Source organism: Ptiloglossa arizonensis, chromosome 14, assembly GCF_051014685.1.
Source record: "Ptiloglossa arizonensis isolate GNS036 chromosome 14, iyPtiAriz1_principal, whole genome shotgun sequence".
Lineage (NCBI taxonomy): Eukaryota > Metazoa > Arthropoda > Insecta > Hymenoptera > Colletidae > Ptiloglossa > Ptiloglossa arizonensis.
This window is the reverse complement of record NC_135061.1, coordinates 7,193,267-7,212,380: the sequence shown is the minus strand read 5'-3', so window position 1 is coordinate 7,212,380 and position 19,114 is coordinate 7,193,267. Positions and strand designations below refer to the sequence as shown.

The 19,114-nt window shown below is 43.9% G+C and overlaps 2 protein-coding genes across 7 annotated transcripts; one reads left to right on the top strand and one right to left on the bottom strand.

Moving 5' to 3' along the window:
• Positions 1 to 1,074: 1,074 nt before the first annotated feature.
• On the top strand, positions 1,075 to 11,723 carry Cnt2 (Concentrative nucleoside transporter 2). Of its 5 annotated transcripts, none has more exons than XM_076326256.1 (14): positions 1,075 to 1,209; positions 4,374 to 4,480; positions 8,043 to 8,102; positions 8,418 to 8,586; positions 8,666 to 8,837; positions 8,941 to 9,106; positions 9,446 to 9,640; positions 9,707 to 9,868; positions 9,932 to 10,025; positions 10,115 to 10,274; positions 10,345 to 10,513; positions 10,625 to 10,964; positions 11,033 to 11,158; positions 11,498 to 11,712. In XM_076326256.1, exons 2-13 carry the CDS (start codon positions 4,451 to 4,453, stop codon positions 11,125 to 11,127), a joined length of 1,812 nt encoding a protein of 603 aa, XP_076182371.1. In that variant the 5' UTR covers positions 1,075 to 1,209; positions 4,374 to 4,450; the 3' UTR covers positions 11,128 to 11,158; positions 11,498 to 11,712. The 5 variants fall into 5 exon arrangements, with proteins under 5 accessions (XP_076182371.1, XP_076182372.1, XP_076182373.1 ...); XM_076326257.1 differs by lacking the exon at positions 1,075 to 1,209 and adding an exon at positions 1,818 to 2,749; XM_076326258.1 differs by lacking the exon at positions 1,075 to 1,209 and adding an exon at positions 3,349 to 3,489 and having other exon boundaries at positions 11,498 to 11,720.
• Positions 11,345 to 12,831, bottom strand: LOC143154289 (ceramide-1-phosphate transfer protein). Of its 2 annotated transcripts, none has more exons than XM_076326260.1 (4): positions 12,458 to 12,831; positions 11,981 to 12,153; positions 11,696 to 11,871; positions 11,345 to 11,638 (listed from the first exon to the last, which is right to left on the bottom strand). In XM_076326260.1, the coding sequence occupies exons 1-4, from the start codon at positions 12,661 to 12,663 to the stop codon at positions 11,516 to 11,518; spliced, it is 678 nt and encodes a 225-aa protein (XP_076182375.1). In that variant the 5' UTR covers positions 12,664 to 12,831; the 3' UTR covers positions 11,345 to 11,515. The 2 variants fall into 2 exon arrangements, with proteins under 2 accessions (XP_076182375.1, XP_076182374.1); XM_076326259.1 differs by having other exon boundaries at positions 11,945 to 12,153; positions 12,458 to 12,825.
• Positions 12,832 to 19,114: the final 6,283 nt, after the last annotated feature.

Below are 19,114 nucleotides of genomic sequence, written 5' to 3'. Positions count from 1 at the left end.
AATTAAAATCTCGGACCGCGGGGAGTGCAAAAAATCCAACGCTTAAAACCGATGCTGTTCCGACGTCGTTTTTCGCTTCGCGCCTCGCGTTACAGGCGTCCTTCTCTTTTCGAATAAACAGGTTTCAACGTACTACGTATTACAGGTATGCGGAGTTTATCGTACCGTGGCAGATATTCCGAACTTCTTACAAAAATTGTTGTCCTCGAGATCTCGTTAAGGGAGCTGGGAAAATGTACTTTCGATTCGCGAGTAACCGGAGCAAGTGGACCTCGGCGACTCGAGCGGTACTAGTTTTTCCAATCTTTATCGCCGAGAACGCAGAGGCGACGTCCAAAACTTGTGCAATGGGTCTTGAGATCGAAAGTGTTTCCTTTTTTCCGGAAATTTTTTACGTTCATTCGTCGTCGCGTCGACGCGATACTCTCGCACGAAAGAGCCTGAAAAACTTACGGTACTTGCAACGACCTGTTCGAAGACAAAGCGGATAAAAAGAAATATTTCTACCGAACCTTAAACACGGAAGTCGCTCTCTCGTTGCAGGTAATATTTATTAATTCGATCAGGAAATCTGCACTGTATTCCACCGACGTACACATTGAAAAGAAGTTGGACGCGATAAATTTAACGAGAACGAACTTTGCTTTTCAGCTCCTCGATGGTGATTCAAACTTACGCGCGCTTCAATCGAGCAACGCAATTGTATCGCGATTCGGCTGTTTGTCAAAATAGCATTGTAAAAAAAAGGAGGAAAATCGTAGCACGATTGTTATCTGCGAAGCACCGAGTCACAATGTACTTGATAATGTGAGAACGTCCTTGGAAAATTAAGCGAATACACGCACGAAAGATCTTTACGCGAAGATGTACTCAAACCACGCATCGGTGCCTATAATAAAAATAACAATGGAAGTTACATAACGCTCGTTCTGTAGGAAACAGCGCCAAAAACGTTATCCAGCTACGTAAACGTCGTCGGAACAGCTGCAGACATCGCCACGTGTATTCCCAGCGAAGACAGTACCTCGTTATTACGCATTAAAACAGCTACAGGGATTTAAATTGGCTTATCAATTTTGCGAGAATCAAGACAGTCACCGTCCGTATTTCGACGAGAACAGACCGTATTGTGCATATAGACATAACAAATCAACAGACAAAATATACGATTTTTGTTGCGACTGCGGACTACGGAATAATAGACCTATGGTAAGTTGAAAAAGTACACGTATTTCCAGAAATATCTCAAGTTGAAACTCGAGCCACGTTTTTCCCGACAGCGTGTTTTTTGACCCGGTTGACGGCATATTTAGACCCACAGGAATGTCGTAGGACCTTCAGATTTTTCCCAATTATGTTAAAATAATTAACCCGCAACTAATCCAGACCTAACCCAGACATCGTGCTCTTTCCTTTTTTAATTGAAAACAATATTATTTGTGTTCAAAAGTTGTTCAGTTTCATAGTAAAGCTACGATGTTGCAGCAACAGTCACGGTATTTCGTTTCTAGAAAAATTAGACCGAACGAAATAAAAATTAAAGGAGTTAATCGTATTCGATAAGATTTCACATATTTTTCTTTCTACGTAATGTTGAAAGCGTACACGATCTGTCGACTGATTGAATATTTTCGTTAATTAGGTCTTTAACGCGCAGATAACGTAATCCACGTTACACTTGAAGCCAGCAAGAGAACGGAAAAAGTTAAGTCTCGTAGGTATTCTATTCGAACAATTCGATTGGTTATAATTTGATAAAATTCCACTAATTTCCAATTTCAGGCAAAAATCCGTAATCAGCGATAGTTTTCGATTTTACGCAATAACGAGTAATCGTAGAGGAAGGTGTCGATGGAGAGACTTTCTCCGCGAAAAATTCGGAAAGTTGTTTATTTTCGAGCGCAGTGGTGGTGTAACACCCTCGAGCGAGTCCGGGAACGCGCGTCGCGCGTAGACACCTTCCCGTCCATGTGTAACGCGATCGAGTAACGCAACGGTCGCTAGAAATAACCAGCAACGCGTTGGACAATTATCGTCCAGGAAACGCATCTCCTAATTTCGTCGCGGCGGTCGTTAAAGGTAGCGGGGAGGAGCGGTGTACCCCGCCGCGCGATTCTTTACCGTCTCGATCGCGACCAGATACCAGAGATTACAGTCCTGGCTTTCCGGTTTGTTTCTCCAGTTTCCACGTTCCGGCTGGTACCAGCCGGAGCGCGATTAACGAACCGCGTGCTGCGAGCGTGTACATCGGCCAGACGCGCCGGAAGAATTTTTATGGGCCACCGCGCGGTAGAGAAGAATATCGGTGTCCGGGAACGGCGTTCAACCTGTTAAATTGCATTTCGCGTTCGGCTTCGCCGGGATCCGTTACGGCGACGCGTCGTCACGTGACCGGTTGCGTACACCGCCTCGTGTGAAAAAGCCCCAGCCAGCCAAGAATTTTTCGTACCGCGCGTCGGCCGTCGCTAGAAACGCGGCGTCGTACGCGGCATCCTCGAAATCCACGCTTCGTTTCGAATTCAGGGACCGTAGGGACGCTCGACGTTTCGATGCTCGATGGACGGGCCATCCGAATCGACCAAACCGAGAGGAAGAGATCGCTGCCCTCTGGAATCGTCGTTCCTCCCTTTTCGAGCTCTACGCGAAATGTTTCTTCGTACGACGAGTGTTCGGGGACGATGACCTCGATGATGCCAGATTTACCCGACAGAGAAGTCAAATTGGACGAGAAACAACGTTAGCGACGTCGGTACGGTTTTCCTCGACGTGGTACCGAGTTCACTGGAAACGCTCGATCGAAATTCAACTTCTATCGCGTAGAGCTCACGTTTCACGATCGTTTCACGTTCGAAAGATCTCCGAAGCTCCAAGATTCCAGATAGTTGGGAAATTTTTTCGTTCGGAACATCGAAGAAACGAGTTCGATGGATCGACGCGGTCGTCAATTTCTCAGATGTTGCTAATATCGAGCAAAGGTGAAGTTATCGATCAAGTGCGTTCTAGATAATTATTTAGGAAATTCCGGAATAGCTGTGCTAGGGAAGTCGAGAGCACCACTTGTGTCTCGGCCGGTGTCCACGCTGTGTTTCAAATGTCAAGTGTCTAGGAACGATCGACAAAGTTGAAGTTGGCTCTATCGAGCAAACGCGATGTAACCAGTTGGCTCGATAACCTCGGTACGACGATCGGGATAAATATTGAAAATTTTGCTCCGTTTTGGAAAATAATCGATCGTTTTTCCTTCGTTGATCGGTATTTGTTTACCCTGTCCGGACTGTATTCCTCGAACCGTGTCTCCGGGAACGAGGAGTAAATTTATTACAATCGCGGTTCGTATGTAACCGCGTTCGCACGGACGTCGACGAAGAGTCAGCGAAGAGACAACGAAGAAACAACTTTCACAAGTTGGCGCGACCGTCAAACGACGACTAATCGTCCACCGACGGTTACATCCAGTGTCATACGACGATAATTCCGCGATAAGTAAACGTGCGAAATTTATTATACCTTATCGTTCGACAGGTGAAAATCCGCGACAGTTATTTATTTACCCTAAATTTTCTACTCTTGTGTAGAATTTCTATTCGAACGGTTTGGATGTGTCGGAAATATTCGTACACGAGTAATAAAGCGACGCGACGTTATCTCGAGTAGGCAAAACTTCTCGGGGTGTTTTAAAATCGCAATCTATCGAATCGTGTCTAGAGTAGACAACAGTTCTCTGGATACTTTTCGATTAACCGCGCGGTAAACTCAGTGTCCTTTCGCCAGTGACAATGCTTTTACAACAACAGCCCCCCGTTTGGGGCGACGGCCCCTCGCGAAACGCACACACTCGCACATGTACATACCATTTGTCGGCAACCTACATTTGTATCGACGTTGGTGTTCCCCTACCACATCATTGGAGTACAGTCCAACGACTATGATTGACTCCGATATTCAGTTGTTCAAACGATCTGTCCGAGTGCACGTGAATCGCCGCCGCGATATCGATGCAACGAAACACCGCTCTATCGTTAGCAGTAGTAGCTCCCTCTTACTTCGAGGCAAGTCGCAATTAGGGACGCGGAATCCTGACGCTGATCTCGAGTATCGTTTCGACGTTCAACGTGAGAATCGCGTGACGATTATCGATGTACTATCCGATCGCCACGAGTTACTCGCCTAGGGAATCGTAGTATAGGAGAAAGTGGTTTCCGAAGATCAACGTTAGATCGTCCGAGCGAAGATAAACAAACGTTAGTTTAGGCAGTGGATTCATTCTTATCGGTGTTATCTATTATCTACGCGAACGGTTGTCGTTCGGGACACGAAATACCTATGTTCGTAGGAATAATTGTTATTCTTTTTCCTCGATTACGTGTTAACAGGTTTTAACCAGTATCGAGAAACGTCTGGCATCGAGTACACGGCCCACAGCGACTTTGTACCTTTGGAAGGAGGAAAGATGTCCGGAACTACGAATCCAGCATTCGAGGTATTTTATATTTAATATTCCTTTTCCACGATTGCTTTCAATACCGTTCCTTCGGCCATTCCTTGGAGCGTGTCTTTTTATCCATCAGAATATCGCTCGATACTTTCACTCGAATCTTTATGAAAAACGTTGCTTCTATAAATAGAAAGAATACAAAGCCTTCGGGCGATACCGACCAGCCGGTTGTTTTCAATAAAGTTTCATTATTAATTATATCCGCTCGATCTGTATCATGGGTTGGCATTCCTCCGGAAGGGGCCGCTGACAATGTTAACGCGTGGATAACGAACCATATTCGTCTACAATGGTTGCGGTGGTTGGTAAACGAAGATATACGATAAGCCTTTGCTCCTACAATTACCGTTTCGATGAGTCCGTCTCGTTGAAATGGAAAAATCTTCTAACGGATTTCTACATTTATACTATATGCAGCAAATCGACGCAATTCCTTAAAATTCTACCGTTTCCATTATGCCCGAAATAAATGCTCGTTTCTTTTTAAATCATCGTAATCTGGGAGATTGACCTTTCGTTTAAGACTGCGAATCAAACGATTTCATCCGGTGGCACAGATCGAGCCCGCGGCCCGTGGATTGCCGATCTTTGATTTATATGCTAATACCGACGACGTCCCCCAATTACTCGGGTTAGTCGTACATTATTCACTTAATGTCCGCATTTTCTTTGCATCAAATGATCGAACAGCCGACGCGCGTAAATGGATCATTATCTTTGTTGGTCGATATAACGTTAGTCGATAGTAACGTAACCGATGTTAGTCGATGGTCAGTCATGATCTTAACACAACCTAGTACGCTGACGACTACTCGTTAGTATTGTACGAAGGAGGTCTTCAATTTTAGATGGCCAACATTCTTTTTGCCAACTTTTTTCATTTCAAGCCCCCCTTCCCCATTTACAAATTATAATAAATATTGCTTCTGATTTTCGTTTTTCCTAATGACTTCGTCGTGCTATATTTTCTTTCTCTCTCTCTCTCTCTCCCTCTCTCTGCAGTGCCATGAATCTAAAGTGCTTCACAATCTAAATTATATCTATCGAAAAAGATTAACCAGAGCGACTTTTGCAACGCAATTCGGATTCTCGGAATCCGATCGAACTCAAATTGTACAGGGATTATTCTTTTAAATTCAAATCGTATTGCTGGGTCAAAGATACGAACCATTTGTTACGGTATTCGTTAAGAGCTCGGGACTCGATACCGGCGCGACCTCTTAACGTAGCGCAAACGCGTGCGCCGAGCAGTCTCACATTTTACTTGTCGAAAGCGAGAACAGGTTGGAACGAGAGCGAAGAATCGTTCCTCGTTCGTTTTCTATTCTTCATCGCGCTCTTATCTTCAAGGACAGTTTCAGCCGTCGGATGCTTATCGGAACGAAAGCTAAATCGAGCTCTCAACGAACAAATACTGTATACAATATTCGATGTATTTAAACCGTATTTCCTTGTTCGTTTGTTCGTTACAAAAATATTTGAAGACCATAGGTACCGCTCGAAATATTTTTACGTTTGCCCTGTATCGGACAAATGCGCAACGTTGCTGTACTAGACAACATATTCGATAGTCTTCTCCCCGTTAATTTACGCCGACCAAATAACTTTTTAACTGATAAAGTATGCAACCTTTACATACGTATAATTATAAGCTAACCAAGTTGCTGAAAGTTAAACGATACATTATTCTGAAATAATTACAATACATTACCGCAATTATTTGCGGTATCTGTTATACGAGGTCTTTAAGTCCTCTTATTATTCCTCAAAGTATTTTTGGATTTATTCCGCCTTTCGATTTACGTTAATTTTACTTCGTTAAACTCGCTCACCGATTCGACTATTGTGGGGTTTTATTACAGAACGAAAGGGAATCAAGTTTTACGATATACGTATATTGACAGAAATAAAACGATAGATGATAGAAACGTACAACGCTGTAACAATTACGCCACCTACTCTGTTCTACCCTCGATGCTGGCTACCAAAGACCCTTCCGTGTAAGGCGATGACCTTTTTCGTACTTTAGGTTTTTGGGCCTACGTGAGCGAAATCACGGGGCCAGGGTCGTCCCGGGGGATACAAGAAGCGTAGGCCGGATGCGTTAATTCTCTCAGGTGGTCGTTAAGACGCTGACCAGACGATGGGCCTGCGTTATGTCATCGTCGCCGGAAAACTCCACAGTCCCATCGGCTGGGCCTTCTTAGTCCGGTACGACCCCCCGCGTAGTGGTGGCCACTCCTGCGTTATTTCTCTTACGCACGCACCTACCCCCCCCCCCCCCCCCCTAGCACTTTACCCATTTCTTTATGTCGATTCATTCATCTCCTAATATTATCGATCTCTCCTATTCTCCTTCACACCTTTTACCAGCTTTAATCTTTACTCCGTCGTTGAATATATTAAACTCACTTCTGCAAGCTTTTACAATATTTCTGGCATCAATTAACACAATGTCTCCCTTTTTGTCTTACTCCTGTCCTTCGTGTACTATAAGTGTTATTAAAGTCAATTTTTTTTTAATCTGATTTTTCATTACGTGCATAGAAAAAAAATTGTTTTATTTTATTCTATTTTATTTTTTACTCATCGAAAAAGGACTTATATTTTATCGTTGTAAATTAATGCATTAATGCACGAAAGACTCAATTTCAAAGGTTCATCGACGCAATTAATGTTTGCCATCTTTGTATCGTTAGACTTCTCGAAAGCTTTTGAAACTCATTACCATGTGGCGTATCATGGATCCGCTCGTATCTTACGCATCGCATGAATTCTGTCGCCATTCGTCTGGTTCGAGTTCTCAAAAATGTCGATCTTCGTCCAGAACCTGCTTGGAATTTTGTACATCGTGTCGCGAATCCGTATTGTGCTTTTTATTCTCGTCTTCGTGTTCGACATTCGTCTCGTTGCATTTTATCCATTCCTCGGAAACTCCTCTTGTCCCAGTTTTTCGTAATCTTCCTTTTCGATTAGTGCTATATTGTACATGGACCTTGTCTTCCCTCTCGTTTTACCTCTTATCCACGTGTCCAAAATTTCTACCTTCGATTCGTACACAATGGTTGTAAATTTAATCGCATTTTTCCCTTTTTTGAACAAGACTTATTGAACGACTTGGTACGTCTGCATTTGAAATCTCGGTTCACTGCGTTTCTTCTCGTTATTAAACTCCCCCCGAAATTCGTGACCTCGTAACCCACTCTGCTTTCAAACGTACTACCATTTCCATCTCAGTTTGATCTACTTCCTTGCTTCGTCTCGTTTGTCTTATTGTTAATTGTTTGCGGTCGTGTAATAACTTTGAGATTAGTATTAAAAGCAGCTTCTGACTGCATACACATACACCACGGTGCACATTATTCTTTGTACGATACAATGTATCGAAGAATGAAGAAAATTGAATAAAACTAAAAATGTTGTCTTTGAACGAATTACTTTTATTCGGATTCCCAGCGTTCGAAGAAAATTTGACCTATTTTTGATCGTAGCTTGGATACGCGTACCAAAGATATCGAATAGCGATAACAAATTATTATTTTTGCAGAACAACGAGCTGAACGCGTTAGAGGTTGGCTATCGGATCGACGAATCAATAAAAGGCAAGGTATGCAACGTGTTTACGATTCTTTGTGTCTGGAGTTACGGAGGAATGTAATCGTTTCTTGGAATCCTTAGCCAATCGGTTGATTATGCACGTTAGTAACAAAACGTGTCATTGTTCCATCAGGATTAGTAGTAAATACAACTTGAACGCGTTACACGGTTCAAAGTTAAGTATCGATAAAGCGTGTGTACTTTATTCGTGGTTTATATAAAGAAAGTAAAGTATAGTATCGTTATCGATGAAAAATAAAAGAAAAGGGAAAGATCGCCGTACGCTTGTTCGCCACTTGGTTAAGACACATTTGCCCGCTCGCAGGAAACGAGGGTAAATGCCGAACCGAAAGGTTGTTTAGCAACAGTATACAACGCAGTGGATGGTTTCCGGTCGAGGCATACCAGAATCTGCAGGTTACTGTTCCTGGCCCTGTTGAACGGTGTGATATTGACCTACTTCGTGTTCGCCATTTTATATTGGAGGAACTACAGTAGGTTAATGCGATCCCCATTACGATTAAGTTCGCAGCGTGAAAAGTACAATTAAAGCTAAATGTTTATTTCCATCAGATGACGGGAACGATTTCAATTGGTGTCACGGTCATGGAATGTTAATGATTCTGTTGGTGTTTGGGTACGGCGGTGTGCTTTACAGTTTGGTTGTAAAACGTATCGTCGGGAAGACACTCGGCCGATGTATCCGACCGTGCCACCATTGGGTTCGAAAATATCAACGAAGCAAGTAAGGAACAATGCTTACGAGATTTACGATCGTCGATCGTCTTATCGTGATCTAAATAACGCTCGATAAGTAATAAAATGTGTTTCGTTACCGTTACTTACAGATACGGGAGCATCGCTTTCCAGACAGTAATTTATACTTGTATATTTTTGGCTATCGTAATCTTTCTTATTTTCGATACGGTCGATTCTCGAGAGAGATTGATGAGCGGTGTCGGTGTCGTTATCTTGATTAGCTTCGGATGGATATTTTCCAAGCATCCCGGTCATGTGAGTAAATCGGAAGCTGAATATTATTAATCGTCTCTTGAACTTGCACCTCGACATCGCCGGTTGTCAAGTGTGCATTTAAAGTATCGCCTCGCGGCTGAGGTTCTTGCGGATTTTTGAATGTCAGATTTCAGAGGGACTTTACACACGTTCGGAACTATTTAAATGCGTATCGTTGCAATAAATATTTCATCGTCGATATATCGAAAATATTGCGCGCCGTGTATTTTACTTTCATGGGAAAGGTGTTCGTAAGAATCCCAGCTCCGAGCCGATAGCAACGAAATCTGCCACGACGTTTCAGCCAATGACGTTTCATCCCTGTGTAAATTCATGTAGATTAAATGGAGGCCCGTTTTATGCGGACTGATTCTGCAATTCGTGTTCGGTCTCTTCACGATACGATGGATCGTCGGCCGAGCGATTTTCAAGTGCATCTCCGATAAAGTGGTGACATTTCTCAACTTCGCTAAACACGGTGCTAGTTTCATCTTCTCCGAACAGCTGGTCAAGAATGGGATCTTCGCGTTTTCGGTCAGTGGTCACCTTACAGATAATTCGAAGATTGTTGAGAGACCGATCGAATACGTTTCTCCGTAGGTGTTGCCGGTGATCTTCTACTTTTGCTTCATCATCCAAATCTTGTACTATCTAGGCATCATGCAATGCGTGGTGTTGAACCTGGGCCGGGTTTTACAGGGATTACTAGGGGCGACGATCTGCGAATCAGTAATCTGTGTTTCCAATATTTTCGTCGGAATGGTAAAGCGATAGATACGAAAGGTAACTATCGTTCGGACGGCATAATTTCTTTCTCTATTCCAGAGCGAATCTCCGTTGCTCGTGAAACCCTACTTAAATAAATTAACTACCTCGGAGCTGCATACTATCATGTGCTCGGGTTTTGGATCGGTATCAGGTTAGTGAAAAGAAAGTATCAATACGGTTAATATTTTCATCGATTTTTACCATCATAGGGGGGATTTAGTAATTTCTGTTTAAATATAGGAACGGTGTTGGCTGCCTATATAGGGTTCGGAGCAAACGCGACTCACTTGCTAACGGCGTCGCTGATGGCAGCACCTGCGGCTCTCTGTTACTCAAAACTATTTTATCCGGAGACCGAGAAGTCTCAGATCTCTCACGATGACATTAAACTAGAGAAATCGTGAGTCGTGCACACTGCACAATATCGGCTCTTCGATTGTACATTAATACGTATTCGTTAACTCGTTCAGGAACGACGTTAGTTTGATGGACGCTGCCAGTAAAGGTGCAGCATCAGGGATTCCCATAGTTTTGGGTATAATCGCTAATATCGTCGCGTTCGTATCTTTTATCGCGTTGGTAAACGGACTGCTCGGTTGGCTGGGCATACTGGTCGGTTTCGAGGACCTCAGCTTCGAAGTAAGTGAGGCAACGAGACGATTTTCGTCGAGAAACATCCTTTTAGGATCGATCCTAGGTGATCCTAGAGATTCACTGTCGCGGATACAGTTAGCCGTTTGGTGTTTTTAGTTCGTACTGTCGAGAGTGTTCATGCCGTTGAGTTGGATCATGGGAGTACCTTGGGAGCAGTGCGAGTACGTCGCGACTCTGATAGGTCTGAAAACTGTGGTCAATGAGTTTATCGCCTATCAGAAGTTGGGAGAGTTCAAACGACAAAACAAAATTTATGGTAGAACCGAGGCGATCGCTACGTATGCAATCTGTGGATTCGCAAATCCAGGCTCTATAGGAATCACGCTTGGGGTGTTAAATTCCTTGGCACCGAACAGACGGGAACAGATCACCAGCGCCGTGGTGAGGGCTTTCGTGGCTGGGACTGCAGTTTGTTTCCTTACAGCAAGCATCGCTGGTAATACACTATCGTCGAGCATCGATTTTTCCACTCCGAACTGTTTTACCGATGATAAACATTTTCAGGACTGCTAACGTCCGATCTCTCCTTCGATGACACATTTCGGGCGGAAATGGCACTAAATATGACTCTTTCGAATAGCAGCTGCATCAGCTGTTAATCGACAAAATAAATCACTACCGTCACTATAGGTAGGGTCCGAGATATTTTTTTACCAAACTTTACTTCATCGGTATTATTATACAATACTGTATACGATAAAAACAATAAACGAATAAATAATATGCATTGAATTGAGCAAACAGATATTTTCGCGGATTCTATATAATAAATACATATAAATTAATAGAACTCCGTATAATAAAAGATACGGGAACCTAAGCTAGTGCATTTTGTACAATTTCAGTAAATACATTACGATTGCGTATACGATTGTATAAACAAAACGTTGAGAAGGGTGTTGTTTAATTGTATAGAATTTTTGCGTATCACATTTTAAAGGTGGAATGTTTGGATCGCGTGTGTTTTAGCGTTAAAAGTTTTTACTTTTACGGCAGAGTGTGAAGTTCATGGATCTCGTAGAGAATATGGGTACGGTTGAACACATCTGCAGTTACCTCTAACATTTTTGGCAAAACATCGACGTTTCTTTGAACATCTATTCCGCAAACCTGAAATAAACGTATCGAAAGCCAAAGTATGTACAGTCTTTTCGTATAATCGTTTACCTTTTTAAATAAAACTTCTCTGGTAGGCATCGTATACATAGCGACCACTGCTGCTTTTCTAATCACCCATGGATGATGTTTGGCTAAGGTTTTGTTGTACGCGTCCTGGCAACAACTGGACGTTTTATCGCTGTCCGCGAGGTCGCTCAGCTGTCTAAGAAATTCTCTGATGAAATCTGAAAGTTAAAAAGTCGTCAACGTACAAGAAACAACGGCTTTGCGCGAATATACTTTTGCACGACGTATTACCTAAACCTCTATGAAGTCTTAGCAAAGTACGCGCACCGTTCGTGTAATTTCCCTTGTCGAGAATATTATTCTCCTTCTCGTACATTATCATAGACTTGATGGTAGTATAATTCTGATCGTCGTTCTTTACCAACTCTATCAGTATCTCAATTTTTTGCTTCAAATCCGAGGACACGAAGCCAAAGACACTGCCCATCAGTTGGAAAAATCTATGCAACACGAGTTATAAATTACATCACGCGTACGTTATACGTACAAAAGAATACAGATGGTAGGAGTCCATTGTTTGCACGTATTTGCAAACTTACTTGAACGGAATAATATTATGCGAATGCGGATATTTCATATGTAACGATGTTACGCTAAGATCGTACGATAATGAAAAATGACTAATTTCTTTCTTAGGTCGGAAAGAAATGCCAACGAATGTGCATTAACTAGGCCGAATTCTAGCTGCTCGCCGAGCGAAGGTTATGATCAACAAAGAAAACAACTGTTTCACTGTTTTCTTACTTGTAGAGTTCATTGTAGGCATCCAAGTAGGCTCTAAGATCTACATCGTCTTCTTGTAAGAGAGCACGGTCAAAGTGATCGTGAACTAGTCTCAGATCAAAAAAAGTCAACTCCGAACCCTCTGCCATTGTCGCGTCACTGTATCGAGGACAGTAATTAACGACGCGAACCAGTTGCCACGCAAGTACATACAAACGCGTGTTCATTAATTCTTGCCATTTGAGGGGAATAGCGTCGAAGCGTCTCCCGGCTGTTTTTCGATAAGCTTTTGGCTGTCGTCCGAACGAAACGCTAGATGGTGTTATTTATACGTTATAATTGTGTTATTAACCAATGAGCAGTTGCCGTTTATCGCACATGTTATTTCGATACGTTTGCGCGAATGTAATTTAACTTGACCCAGAGCCGATTTCAGCCTGGTGGCGATATCTAGCGGCGAAGTACCGAAACATTTTTTTAATTTAAGCCGTCGCTAGATGGCGCCTCCGGTTCCGAAATCTGATTACGAAAAAAATACTTTGAATTCTTCGCTACCGGATAACGCCATCGGTTTGGTGCGTTAATAAGATCGCGTTCTCGCTTCAACGCGTGAAACTATCTTTACATAAATGTGAATGCATTCTGTAATCTCGGTTATAGGGAAAAGAGGGGAAAATAAGAACTCTATAAATTTACTATAACAGAGGTTTAAACTGCACTTTAACCGGAGAGTTAGATGACTCCATCTAGCGTTTTGCGCGTTCAACAACCAAGAGCTTGTCGAGAAGGAGAAGGGATCGCATTTAATATACTGTATTTCCTTGAAACGAAACGAACGAATAAACTTTTGTTAACACGAGTCACCTTATCTGGTCGGAAGTATACTGTACCGATCTAAACGATGTCGAGATAACGCGTATCTTGTTCGAATCGCAAACAAAACGATAAGTAAATCGAATCGATACCGCTACTTATCGCCTGAAATTGTTGATAAATTTTTACACCGTTGCCACGTGTTACGTATTTCGAACTGTAATATTGAAATTTTTAAGTTTTTTCGAATCGTAAAATGCACATTGTATCGCGATTGTACACCAGGAACGATAATGTCGAAATGCTATCCATTCGAGAGATAACGGAGCGCTAGATAAAACTAAATATATCGCGAAAGGAGACCCCGTTGACGATAATGACATTGGACAAAGTCAATGTTACGTAATGTTAAATTTCGTTTGAACTCGTATCGAGAGTCCATTCGATACGGACAATGCTTATATAGCAAGGTTTATTTTATATTTTGTCCGTAGTTGAACTTTCTGGTCGGTATATAATCCATCGGTTTAAGTTTATTCAAAGATTTCAGCATTTCTCCGCGCGTAGCGCTACCGCTCGCTCCCATTGTTCTCCCTCTTTCGATTTAATTCAATTTAAATTTAATGGACGTTAAACGTTTCAAATTCGTCTTTTACCTTAGGCTTGACGATCAATTAAGACGCTCGCAATTCGATTGTACCGTAAGGCGCATATTCGTTATTTGCGGATTCGTTTACGCTAAAAATAACGAATACGAACCGTTCGTGTATCGCGATAAAAATGAGGAGGTTCTTAAAATAACATTGGATTCGTAATTTTGTTCGGCTCGGTCGATGTCCACGAAAGGATAAAATGTTTGTTCAGCCCTGTCTATTGTCGCATCAGCGTTCTCCACGAAGAGCAATGTTCGCTCGTTCGCGAGTGTCCCTACTCCGGCAGCTTTGATCGATCACGACGAAAGACGTTACCAGCTAGACGAAACATCGTTTGCGTTAGATTTCCAGAAGGTTGGAAGTGTTTGACAGGCTCTGTGCAATTGCCCATTATGTAATCGGCGATGTGTAAAACAAAGAGTTTGAAAATCTCGCTGACACACAGATGTATGTTGGTAACTGGTGTCCCTGGGGGCGTTAAATAATTCACCGCAGCTGGGACCGAGGGTTAGGTAAGAGGCGAAGGTTGCGGGAGGGCGAAGGAGGCGAAGGAGGCGAAGGAGGCGAAGGAGGCGAAGGTTGAAGGACCGATCAAATATTCACGCGTACTTCAACGCGGATGGAGCTAAGCGGCGTCGAGTGGAAAGAACCTAACCGAGAAAAGATGAATCTGCGAAGTCAAGTCCAACTGTCCGACACTAGTTCCCCGTGAAAATCTTCCTACCGTTTAAGAAAAGCTATCGGTAAAGCACCGTGTACAACTCCGTCGTCGAGCCTCTAAATATTCCATCTGTACGGGCCACGTCTCGACCTTTTCCGCTTTTTACGATGCTTACCGATATCCGGTCAAGTGATCTCGCGGGGACGAACTTGAACGACCAATCACGCTGAGGGCCATGAAAATGCGTCACCGGGGTGCCGTAATATTCCCCGAAGCTTGTCGATAGCGATTTCACCTATCCTCGGGACGGTTACCCGTGGTGTTCGAGGAATTTGGTTAGGTTCAGCGTTTTTTCTTCTTTATCGGCGATCGTACCGTCTCTCCGAGTGGATATAAATTCTCTCGTAAGGCGGTAGTAGTCGGAATATCGCGTATCGCGTATCGCGTCGGGTTCGTTCATGGTTTAGTCGTCGTTCGGGCGGTGGTGGTTGTTACCGTAACGGGTCGAGTTCCAGGGCAAGGTAATTACACCGTTCTTCGGCTCTCGGTCCCATTCAGCGCGACGCCCCTTGAAAGAAAGCCGATCTTCGGTAAGGCAACGTCGGTCGGTTCGAGCAACGAACGCCCCGAGAAAGAATTGGTCAACGAGCCGTGTTTCTCTCCTAATCATCGTTCTAATTATCCGGGTAACCCGATCCACCGTTCGAGTCGCGCGTTGGCTTCCCGCCTCGATTCCCTACCGAAGTTCTCGATTCTCTTCTCCCGGTCCGCACCCTGCCTAGCAAATTTTCAACCCCCAGTCAGCCTTCCCTCCTCCTCCGTAGCGGAGTCGCTCGTCTCCTTCTTCGAGGATCGTCAATGTTCGTTCCTCTCCGATCGGTCGCGTTCTCTTTTCCTCGGTTCCCCGTTCCCCTCTGTCCCCGGTCCCGCGACTCGTCTCCTCTCCTTTCTTCCGAGTCGAAGTCTAACTGCGGGATTGCCGACGACCGCTCATCTAAGTTTAACAATTAACGGCCGACTAGGGAAAAATAAATTAATCGCGAACTACTGCCGCGTGTTCCTGACACGGGGGCCAAGTTCCAACGCTCGATAGACCGGGCTTCCCTCGAACATCGACAGACCTACCGTGTCCGAGATTTATGAAGCCTGGATGGCGCAACGATCGAACCTACGAAGATATCGCGATCCACGTCCTCGAATCGAGACGCGTTTTTGTATCGGGTAATTTCTTTTCGATGGTCGGTAGGTTGCTACGGTTAAGAATATATTAGATCGAGCGTCGGTACATCCGAAGATGATCAATGTCGCTTCTGGACGTATGTTTTTGGGACGAGTGGAAATCTTTAAGGCGCGCGTAAGAAACTCGAATCACGTGGAGGACAAACAACCGTGACGTTCGATGTTTCGCAGGGAGTCGGAACGTTTTATCGTAGGAAAGAGAGACCGTTGGCGAAAGCAGAAGGGACGGTGACTTCGCGACAGTCACCCTTACGAGTCTTTTCTTCCTTTCCCGATTCGTCCTTTTGTCACGGTCGTCAGGGCTGACGGAAAGTGCAAGCAACGGGGACGAGGTATTTGTCATACGTCGATAGGCGTCAGGATTGACACACTCTCCGGGAGCGTGAAACGGAAGTGGCGTTTGGGGAGGCGTCGATTGAAGGGTTCGAAGGGAAAGACGGATAAATATTTGAGGAATTTTGTCGTCGCGGAAGACGCCGACATTGGGAGACCTATCGCTTGTTTACCAGTCCTGTAAGCAAGGATTTCACTCGATCCCCGTATGCAACGTACGGGGGAGAGTAGGAATGAAAATGGGGCAGGGGCGATGATGTAATTGTCGTGAGAAAACACGATCTTCCTACGAAAGCTACCAAAGTGCTCGACAACGGGTACGTATTCTCGAGCCGCAAATTTTTTCAAACAAGTTCTTCTTTGAAAAACTTCGATCGAGCCGACAACCGTTAAGTTCCAAGCACGAGAGCTTCCGCGTTGGGAACGGACCGAACGGGCTTATGGTCTACAAGTCGGGAGAGAGTCACCCGGTGCGTAATTGGTCATTTAAATTGTCCCTTTATAATTTCTTTCTTATCGCGCAACGACCGATACTGGTTTGAAAATAGCTAGTCGCACAATGGGATTCTTTTCTCGGGGAGAATGGATTCCGTGTAGAAAGAACGCTAGTTAGCGCAGTAAAGGATTTTTATCGTTTCGTGTACCATAAAAATTCTCTGTCAGGGGGTAACGAAGGGATTATGTTTCTTTCGTGCAACGACAAGAAAAAATGATTAAAATTCCTTTGGCTTTACCGAAGGCAAGTAACGACGAGAGAGATGACACGCTTCCCTTGTGGAAAGAATGTCGGTGTACAGTTAGCTAATGACTCCTGCAACGATGTAACGACTCCCTACCGGGCAAGTAGCTTCGTATTGCGATGAAAAAATGAATTTAATAATATTTATTTAAACGAGAACGACGAAGAGTTTAGAATTTCGTTCAAATTTTTCGGGAAATTCACCCGAAAATGTACAACGAACTCGAAGATTGCGGGAAACGATACTTTCGCCACGATTGTATCATCGTATACAAAGCGAATATACGAAATAATCGAGTAATGGAAAGTTTGAATAAGAAATTAACGGATCGCCTTTTTTTTTTTGTACGCGCCGTGATTTTAAAATTCCAGGTACGATGACGTAATTATTCAGCGTAAAATATTTTGCGTCTCTTTTACACGGGTAATTAAGTGTGAAACGTAAGTCGAAAATTTTTCAAGGCTTATCGCGATTCTTGAATCGTATCGGTACGATACGTATCGAAAACACTGTCTAAAGTATAAAATATGAAGTACGGTTTTACGAAAGTTACGGAGCCGCAAGGAAAATATACAAAATGTATCGTTGCCTCAATTGTGACTCATAACGCGAACATAAATTCAATAATTATTAACGCGCGTTGGATATTTTCTATTCATCGATACAACGTATTATCGTTATACACACGTTACGTTTCTTTCTGCTTCTTATTCGCAAAGTGATGTAACGTTAATACAAATAAATGTTATTCGATCTCTCGCTGAAATAATTTCTCCTCTTAAACGTGCCTTTTGTTATTTTCATTTATAAATTCACCGTCTTCGAGAGAGTCCGACGAATTGTACCATTTGCGCTGTTACAACGGATTCGTTCTCGGCGAAAGGTTTGTAACGCAACAGCGGGTATTTTAAAAATGCAACTCCAATGTCCGGTATTAACGCGCGTACGAGTTACCATCGATCGTGAAATATAAAATGAAATATCTCAAGTGGTATTTTGGGAGTTGACCGTCGCGTCGAATGTAACGGATGCAGCGTGAAAATCGCAGGTAGCCAGCGTAAAACGTGCCCTGGGAAGTTCATTAATGGATCAAGAGTGCTGGATCGATACGATTACCGTGGTGCGATCGGAGCCGTTCGCGACACGCAACGAAACTTAACCCAGTGCCGATCAATTTTTTCCGAGCGAGCGAGAGACTTGATTTATGGAAAACACGGAAGTCGCGATGCTCGATGCACCGGCCCTGGACATTATCGAGAGATAAATAAATCTGGATTACCAAGGATTCCCTTCGTGGAAGACATACGGGGCGAGAAACAGTGTAAACGGTTTATGCTCCGGCGTGAACGGAAAAAAACAAAAAATCTACAGGATGAGTAATCTGTCAAACAGAGTCGATCGAATGCTGCCAGAGATATAGATAAAGGCATAAAAGGGATTCTGTCTGGGAAAAGTTTGTTCGATGTCTAACAAAATTCGACGCTCTTTCCGTACGTCATCCCGGCCGGTGATAACTGTTGGCTCAAGAGAATTCGACTAGCTGAAATCTGAGTTATGATAATTGTTTTCAGGGGAGTCGTCGGATACCCGAGCGAATTTACTGCCGTGTAATTCGCTCGGAATCGCCGGTGATTCTGCATCGTATCCACCATCCAGACCCACCGACACTTTCTATCGATCTTACGGATTGATATGAGCACCGTGTAGCGTGCGGCCCTTTACTCCTCGTATGGGGGATGAATTTTAAAACTACCCCCTGGAGAGAAGCGGCGAGGCTGCCGCGGCCCGTCTTTTTGAATCAGGCTGCTACACGCGGTCCCGGTCTTGCCTAAAGAACTACCGTTCCCCCGGGACCACGCGTCGATACCTATTTCCGACCGGAATTGACGAGCTGACGTCCAACTCGAGACGCATCGACTACACCTTATTTTCGACCGAAGTAGTTCTTACGTCTATCAACGACTCGGACGTACCGTTGTTCCGCTACGCGATCAGATCCGAGAGAACCGACTCGGAAAATTTCGTTTCTTTCGAAACGATGCGACCTTGCGACACACGGATTCGCCCATCGGCTCGGACCGAACATCAAATCTGACCTAACGTTGAAAATCTTTCGAAGGTAGCAACGTCTTCTCGGTGCCCGTACTCGTTCGCTCGGAGGGTAGTAGTCGTCGTCGTTGCTCGGTGACCTCGTAGATTAAAGACGAGCGGCAAGTACGACGGTCCCTGGCGTCCCTTT

Bases quoted from the DNA above. Each gene is read 5' to 3' on its own strand.
- Cnt2 (XM_076326254.1), top strand. From the start codon at position 3,842: ATGTACATACCATTTGTCGGCAACCTACATTTGTATCGACGTTGGTGT. The intron at 8,587-8,665 runs GTAGGTTAATGC...TATTTCCATCAG, and splicing joins TTTATATTGGAGGAACTACA to ATGACGGGAACGATTTCAAT. The intron at 8,838-8,940 runs GTAAGGAACAAT...CGTTACTTACAG, and splicing joins CGAAAATATCAACGAAGCAA to ATACGGGAGCATCGCTTTCC.
- LOC143154289 (XM_076326259.1), bottom strand. From the start codon at position 12,663: ATGAACACGCGTTTGTATGTACTTGCGTGGCAACTGGTTCGCGTCGTT. The intron at 12,154-12,457 runs GTAAGAAAACAG...CGTGTTGCATAG, and splicing joins GCCTACAATGAACTCTACAA to ATTTTTCCAACTGATGGGCA. The intron at 11,639-11,695 runs GTAAACGATTAT...CGTTTATTTCAG, and splicing joins GAGAAGTTTTATTTAAAAAG to GTTTGCGGAATAGATGTTCA.